General features: G+C 37.1%; 2 protein-coding genes and 1 pseudogene across 2 annotated transcripts in view; 2 read left to right on the top strand and 1 right to left on the bottom strand.

The window, feature by feature from the left end:
* The window catches only part of LOC107560843 (zinc finger protein 501-like), a 9,580-nt gene extending 8,398 nt beyond the window's left edge, over positions 1 to 1,182 (bottom strand). Inside the window, exon 1 of the mRNA XM_016245113.1 lies at positions 1,077 to 1,182. The gene's annotated coding sequence lies outside the window, so the exon portion shown is untranslated. The remainder of the gene's footprint in view (positions 1 to 1,076) is intronic.
* A 3,162-nt stretch (positions 1,183 to 4,344) lies between these two features.
* The window catches only part of LOC107560836 (gastrula zinc finger protein XlCGF7.1-like), a 9,461-nt pseudogene continuing 5,822 nt past the window's right edge, over positions 4,345 to 7,983 (top strand).
* On the top strand, positions 6,199 to 7,519 carry LOC107560851 (oocyte zinc finger protein XlCOF26-like). Its single transcript, XM_016245123.1, has 2 exons — positions 6,199 to 6,288; positions 6,545 to 7,519. The coding sequence occupies exons 1-2, from the start codon at positions 6,204 to 6,206 to the stop codon at positions 7,465 to 7,467; spliced, it is 1,008 nt and encodes a 335-aa protein (XP_016100609.1). The 5' UTR covers positions 6,199 to 6,203; the 3' UTR covers positions 7,468 to 7,519.

Here is a 7,983-nt window from a genome sequence, read left to right as displayed (position 1 = left end):
GAGAGAGAGAGAGAGAGAGAGAGCGAGAGAGAGAGAGAGAGAGGGGCACATTGCAAACACATACCAGCTTCATCACTGTGTCTGTCACGCGACTCTGTTCCCCTTTCGGGCTCTGTCTTTACATTTATTTTGAAAGATGAAGCTCGTGATTATGGTAAGGGGCGTTACATTTCCGACGCGTGCTTGTGGTGTTCGGCCAATCACAATGCACTGGGTCAGCTGGCCAATCAGAGCAGACTGCGCTTGTCGGAAGGAGGGACTTTGTAGAAAACAAAGCGTTTGAGAGAGGCGGGGCATAGAGGACCTACAATAATGTACAGTATTTGAAAAATAATGTGTTTTTTGAACATTAAAGCATGTCAACATATTCTGTTACACCAAACACACAAAATAATGATCTTTAAAAAAGCATCATATGACCCCTTTAATGTTATGGTCAGTGTTTTACTGATGTAGAATTGCTTAGTGTGTTTGGGTTCTTAAAAGTTTAAGATTTTATATATAATTGTTAATTTAACTTTAAGATACTGTAGTTATTTTCTTAATTTGTCATGACAGATGTTTGCATCATGACAACTTTATAAAAATATGGCCACAATGTTTAAGAAAAAAACAGTAGCATAGTTTGTGATAATACTTGGTATTTCTTTGGTGCTATTAAAGCAGGGGTGCCCAAACTGGGTCCTGGAGGGCCGGTGTCCTGCAGAGTTTAGCTCCAACTTGCCTCAACACACCTGCCTTCAAGTTTCTAGTATACCTAGTAAGAGCTTGATTAGCTGCTTCAGGTGTGTTTAATTAGGGTTGGAGCTAAACTCTTCAGGACACCGGCCCTCCAGGACCGAGTTTGAGCAGCCCTGTGTTAAAAGCACCACAACAAACCTGTAGCTCTTTTATGAAATAGTAGTAAATCGCAGTTTTGATCAGAAAAATCGCAATTAGATTATTTTTTTTCTCCAAATCGTGCAGCCCTACCAAGCACAAACGTGTACTTTCACTCAACAAAAGTACTTCTTTCGCCGTTTTTAACATTTAACATCAGATCAGTCATATTGAAAATCAGAGAAAATTAAACAAACCTTTGAGTACCAACGAGATCACCCCCGCTTCACACGGAGCGTGTACACTGCGCATGCTCCGTGACCTTGCGCTCAAACCACGCCCGCTTGATGTCGTCAGACCTGAAACACCCAGTATTGGGGGGGGGGGGGGGGGGGGGGGGGGGGGCATTTTTATGACGTCATCATGTAGACTTCTTACAAAGTATTTTACAGTATTTTAAAATAACACACGAGGGCTAGAGTGCTAATCTGGAACATTTTCAGCCGTCGTGGTAAAATAAAGTGTTTATCTCAATAATGTTTAAAAAAAATACAAAACACTGAAGTATTTTGATACAAAATACGAAGCCATTTTCATCAACCCTACAAATTACAAAATACCATTTTGTATTTGAAATACATGTATCATAAATACTGCCCATCAATCCGTGTATCATTCGGACATTCGTTTTTTGATTTAATATTGAAAGTAGAAAAATGAGAAAACGGCTCCTTTTTCGTATTTTTGTTTTTTCCCAAAACAGGAAAAACGAGAATTCAGCTTAAATTTTCGTTTTTCATTCTTGACGTTAAATGCATCATATAAGTCACTTTGGAATAAATCACAGTAGGCCTATGTATCATGATAAAACAAGTGACTTTACAGTCTGGAAATACTTTAGGCTATAGCAAATTATTTCTCGGACCCCCTATCACTTTAAGAACCGCTGGTCTACACAGAAGAAAGAACTGTCTAGACTCTCCCCCGGTATGAGTTGTGTCGAGCCATTCATTAGTCTGTTTGATGAGAAAAATATGAAATGTAGTTGCAATAAAATGGGTTATTAATCCGTACAACTGCAGCAGTGGAGGACTATTATTCTGCTGCATGATACTGCGGAAGTACTGATGACAGTACGGTTTGATCTTCAGCTGACCAATCAGCAGAAAGGGGTGTTACTTTACTAGTTACTTGAAAATGGTCATCTGATTTTGTAACTTATGTTACTTGTAGCCCCAACACTGCAAAGGAAAGACCGAACTAACCTTTGAAGATCAAAGATCTGATACTTAATACTCACCTTGAAATGATTCTAACTTATTAATAGGTTTATTTTAGACCAGATAGAAGTGAAAGAGCGAAGACAAGAACTGAATGGAGTGAAATGTCAATGGTGATGATCCTTTAGCTTGTCTACCTATTCACACAAGTAAAATATGCTTAATATGCCAATTTACAGAAGATCTCAGACATCATCATAATGAATGAGGAGAGAACAGAGAACTATTGGAGAGAGATTTAAACGTGTTAGACCCATTGTTTCAAACTTATGTTATTTGTGTTAAAAATAGGAATTGTACATTTATACAGGACAGGCTATGAGATTTAAAAATGTTTCTTTTATTTGAATAAAATAGGAAAAGCCAAACAGCAAAATAGTGTTTAATTTGTTGTCAGCCAAAGCAATGCAGAAATACAAGTGGCAATGTAGTACAGTAATAAAATACAAATGTAACATATAAAAAAAAAAGACATCCCAATTAGACTGTAAATTGGCTCAACAGAAAAAAACTGTATTTAATCCAAAGCATTAGTTTGGAGCACTATAAGACTTATGACAAATCAGTAATACATATAGCGTTCTGATTGTACATTAAATTATGACAAATAAAACAAGATAAAAGGCTTGATTAATTAAGAAAGAATGTTTAAATCACATCAGTTCAACATTAATACTTTTGCAAATATTTGGGATGTACAGCCATTATCATAAACTCAACACAGATAAAAAAAAAAAAACATCTCTATGCAACATACCTGTAAGTTGTCTATCTGTATAACTTATAAAATTACCACTTCACAGAAACACCTCCTTTATATGTGGTTCCTAGTAATGTGTTAGTCTATTTATAGTGTTTTAGTCAGATATTTGATTCTGTTCAGAGGCAGTAATAGATTGTATTTGTGTTGGTCCTTTAGTTCTCACGTTAGTTACTCTTTCTATCTACATCTTGTGTTATAAATGACCAGGAATATCCAGTGGGCGGCAGCATCACAATAAAGAGACACAATTTAAGAAAGTAGTGATTTACAAAGTTTGACACGAAAAAGCTTGAGAGGTGAGGTATTTCAGTTCTGGATATTGTAGCGAGTAATGACCAGTAGGATTTATTAAATGTTTTGTTACGAGTTTTTCATTTCTTATGCAGAAAAGATGTATTAACACTGTTTAGAAATTATATTGATCGGTCTGGAGATGTTTATCTTGTGTGGGTTTAAGTTGTCAGTTTTAGATTTAAGTGTAGTTTAAATGTAATTTAACCTGTGCTTTGTTTCATCCTTATTTAAAACCATAACTCAGGCTTACATTAAGATGAGCTTCCTTTCAATAGTTTTATATGCTAGTAATATACAACTTTCTGACAGCAAATGCATGTGTCCACTTAATGTAATATTAATATTAATTATAATGTCACCAAGTGGTACAGTGATATTACACTTACACACCAAACTGTTCGCTGACTGGTAATACAGGTTAGAACCGCAAGTGTGATTGTTAGATGATCTGAAGGCATCTTGGCTTTGTTTTTTGAGCAGTAAAGTCTGTATTTGGCATTTGGAACATCTTGACTTGAGAGATTCTTTTGGAAAAGGAGAGAAGACTTTCTTCACCACTAGCAGAGGAGAAACTCCAGGTGTTCTCCTCTGAAACTCCGACGGGGATCCGCCGGCCACGCCGTTCTCAAGCCCGCCCACCTCTGCTCACTCAAGCCGGGCTCCGCTCACTCTAGACCGCTGCTCACTCTAGGCATCCGGCCTCCTCTCACTCAAGCCGGGCTCCGCTCACTCTAGACTGCGGCTCACTCTAGGCATCCGGCCTCTGCTCACTCAAGCCGGGCTCCGCTCACTCTAGACCGCTGCTCACTCTAAGCATCCGGCCTCCGCTCACTCAAGCCGGGCTCCGCTCACTCTAGACCGCGGCTCACTCTAGGCATCCGGCCTCCGCTCACTCAAGGCCGCGGTGTGTGACTCTGTTTCGTTGTGAAAGCGAAACTACTTTGCTTTTCAGACCGATGAGCTTTGTAAAAATCGACGCGTTTCAGAAAGGCGGGACTTAGAGGAGAAACAATAATTAATATTGTTATAAAATATCACTACTGACTGCTGAAAAACATTAAGTTAACAAAGCTTCTGTAAGTATGATATATAATAGAGAATATGCAACTCGTTAACCTGATCTCTGTTATTTTCTGCTAATCAGGGTTCAGTTAAATTTTCACATTTGTTCTCCTTGAACTACTTACTATGTTTATTTTAGACCAGAAAGAAGTGAAAGAGCAAAGACAAGAGCTGACTGAAGGGGAGGAGGAACACAGTGACTTCAGAACTCGAAGATTAAAAACCAAAAAGGTGCACACCTGCTCACATTCAGCTGACTGTTCATTGATGGAAGATTGTAAACAGCACCAGAAAACACATGATGGTGTGTGTCGTGAGTGTGGGAAGAGCTTTACTAGAGCTGGCCACCTGAAACAGCACCAAATGATTCATACTGGAAAGAAACCTCCGGCAGCTCTTCTTGGATGCAGGGTTGCCAAGCCCATGGTTTTTCCACAGAATTGGGCTGCTTTTAAACTGTTGCCATGGGTTGCTTTTCCCAAGTGGGCTAAAGGTTTGAAATATTGCATAAATTACATTTGACTGAAATTCTTGTATTGAAACATTTTGCATTCTACCTATGATAAAACTTTCATGGACTTTTACATTAACTGTTCCCTCCTGGTGGAACGATCTGCCCAGCTCAATCTAAGCAGCTGAGTCCTAAATCATTTTCAAGAAACAGCTGAAAACACATCTCTTTCATTTTCATTTGACCCTCTAACTCTAGCACTCTCTATTCTAATGCTAATTCTAATTTTATCTGCTTGTTTATTTATTAAAGAAATTTGACTAACATTCATTTGCACTCTCTATTCTATTTCTATTCTAACTCTGTTTTATTTAAAAAGACAAAAAAAGAGCCTTTAACACAAGCATTGATCTGCCCAGCTCAATCTAAGCAGCTGAGTCCTAAATCATTTTCAAGAAACAGCTGAAAACACATCTCTTTCATTTTCATTTGACCCTCTAACTCTAGCACTCTCTATTCTAATGCTAATTCTAATTTTATCTGCTTGTTTATTTATTAAAGAAATTTGACTAACATTTGCACTCTCTATTCTATTTCTATTCTAACTCTCTGTTTTATTTAAAAAGACAAAAAAGAGCCTTTAACACAAGCATTCTCTATTTTTTCTCTATCCTTTCTACTTATTTTCTTTTTATTTATTATAAATAATGACCTTCTAACACAAGCATTAGGCCTATCTATTCTTTTTCTGTTCTATTGACTTGTTTTATTTTTATTTAAAAATGACCCTTTAACATTCCCTATTCTTTTTCTATTATATCTACTTGTTTTCTTTTTATTTATTATAAAAACACATAAATAGAACGAGGCATCAGTTTACTGTCGGGGATTTGCCGTGTCACATCGCGTTGCTTCGTGCGCCATATCCAGTGTAAAGAGTGAGAGCGTCACTGATTATAATGGGTTCTTCTATAGTATTTTGTAAGGTATGCCTAGTTATTTATCTATTGTGATAATTACAGGTCGTGCAAAACATTATTGGTCAAGAGAAATAGCTGTGTTCTGTACGTTTGACGCTTGTACGATCATTTTCTTCCAAATACGATCATTTTGTGCTTCTGGTACGATACTTGGATATTTCCAATCTGGCAACACTGCACACAATGCCTCTGCACTTACTTCCGATTTCTCTCAACACAGTAGGCTACATATGTCAGTCAATAACTGAAAACAAAGTAGGCCCTAACTTGCGTTACTTATTTGAAAAAGTAACTCAGAAAAAGTAACTATTTTCTTGTAAATTTTCTTGTAGTTATTTTAAAAGGTCATCTGAATTTAACGTAGCCTAGCCCTGTATTTTAATTTCTCCAGATCTGGTCCTGTGGGTCTCGGTATCAGTCAATGATCACAGTTCACACCTACAGTGAAGCCCCTCCCACAACAATTCACCTATAAATACTGGTGAAAATTCACATCATCCTACAAGAGAAGAACAAACTCCAGGTGCAGCAGCTGAAATCTGTGACTGTTAAAGATGGAGTTTATTAAAGAGGAGATTGAAGACATGAGTGATCCAGAACCATCCAGAATAAAACATGAAGATACTGAGGAACAAACAGGTTGGTTCTTGGTTCTTAATTATTGACTGTTTTTGTTAGTTGTGAAATTATGATCAGTATATGGATGATAAATGATACAGAATTGCTATTAAATGATCATAACACCGTTGTCATCCACATTTCATTGAATTCACAAGATAATTATCTAGTCTTTGGCACATCAAAGATCTGATACTTTATACAAGTATCTAATCTCTGTTGTTTTCTGCTGTTAAATCAATGTTCACATAAACTGATTCTTACTTTTTTATTTCAGACCGGATTGAGATGAAAGAGCAAAAACAAAAACCGAATGAAGAGGAGGAGAAACACTGTGACTTCAAAACTCAAAGAACAAAGGCCAAAAAACTGCACAACTGCTCACAGTGTGAAAAGAGTTTCTCACAAAAAGGAAACCTTGAAAGACACATGAGAGTCCACACTGGAGAGAAACCATACACATGCCCTCGGTGTAGAAAGAGTTTTTCACAACTGGACACTTATAAACAGCATCAGAAAACACATGATGAAGTGAAAGATCACGTGTGTTTGGATTGTGGGAAGAGCTTCGCTAAAGTTAGCCGTTTGAAACTGCACCAAATGATTCACACTGGAGAAAAACCTCACAAGTGTTCATATTGTGACAAGAGTTTCACTCAGGCAGGAACCATGAGAATACATGAGCGAGTTCACACTGGAGAGAAGCCGTATCACTGTACTCAGTGTGAAAAGAGTTTCAGATATAGAAGTGATCTCAATTATCATCTGCTCGTTCACTCTGGAGAAAAGCCGATTACCGGTGATCAGTGTGGTAATGATTTTCTGAAAGAACACACGAAAATGCATACAAATGAAAGGCCTTATGCATGTTTTTATTGTGGAAAGAGTTTTACTCAGCTGGGTCATTGTAAACAGCACCAGAAAATACACACCGGTGTGAGAGATCATGTGTGTTGTGAGTGTGGGAAGAGCTTTACTAAAGCTGACCATCTGAAACGGCACCAAAGAATTCATACTGGAGAAAGACCTTACAAGTGCTCATATTGTGACAAGAGTTTCACTAAGTCTGGAGGCCTGAAAGCACATAAGCGAGTTCATACTGGAGAGAAGCCGTACTACTGCCCTCCCTGTGAGAAGAGCTTTAGATATTTAAAAAGCCTTAAAAGGCACTTGAAAAAATGTCACACATCGTCACAGTGAGCAACATTTTTATGTCAAAATAGTCAAGTAAAGAGATAAACAAAATATGAAGTTCCTCCCAAAAGCACAAATGCACCTAGTTTAGTTTTGTGAATTTTGACTTGTTTGTAGTCTGATTAAGGAACTATAGAGTGATGTTTGAAGTTTCGCCAGAAAACAATTCTCACAGTGTTAATAATAATTTGTATCTTTCCTACTGTGTAATTTGCAAAATCAGGTTGGACTGTGTGCTAAGGAGGTCTTGCTTGAATGAGACACAATTACTTGTTTTCTATATGCTCAGATTGTACATGAGTTGGAAGATTTTAACCAATAAAAAAAACTGCTAACGAAAGTTTTCATTATTAACAGATGGTTTAGAGTTTCCATTAAAACAGCTGCATTATGTTGCAAGACAAACATTGTTGTATAATTTAATTTGAACAATATAAGTTCAGTGAAAAAAACATGCATCATCTGAATCACTAGATTCTATTGTTTAATTATATTTAACTTTTATAAACTAATTTCAATATA

The sequence above is a fragment of the Sinocyclocheilus grahami genome, unplaced genomic scaffold (assembly GCF_001515645.1).
Source record: "Sinocyclocheilus grahami isolate Dianchi unplaced genomic scaffold, SAMN03320097.WGS_v1.1 scaffold746.1, whole genome shotgun sequence".
Taxonomy (NCBI): Eukaryota; Metazoa; Chordata; class Actinopteri; order Cypriniformes; family Cyprinidae; genus Sinocyclocheilus; species Sinocyclocheilus grahami.
This window is presented reverse-complemented; position numbering and strand designations above follow the sequence as displayed.

What these genes read in the sequence shown, in the direction of transcription:
- LOC107560851 (XM_016245123.1), top strand. Translation starts at nt 6,204, where the DNA reads ATGGAGTTTATTAAAGAGGAGATTGAAGACATGAGTGATCCAGAACCA. An exon ending in AGATACTGAGGAACAAACAG is followed by an intron (nt 6,289 to 6,544) that starts GTTGGTTCTTGG and finishes TTTTTATTTCAG; the next exon opens with ACCGGATTGAGATGAAAGAG.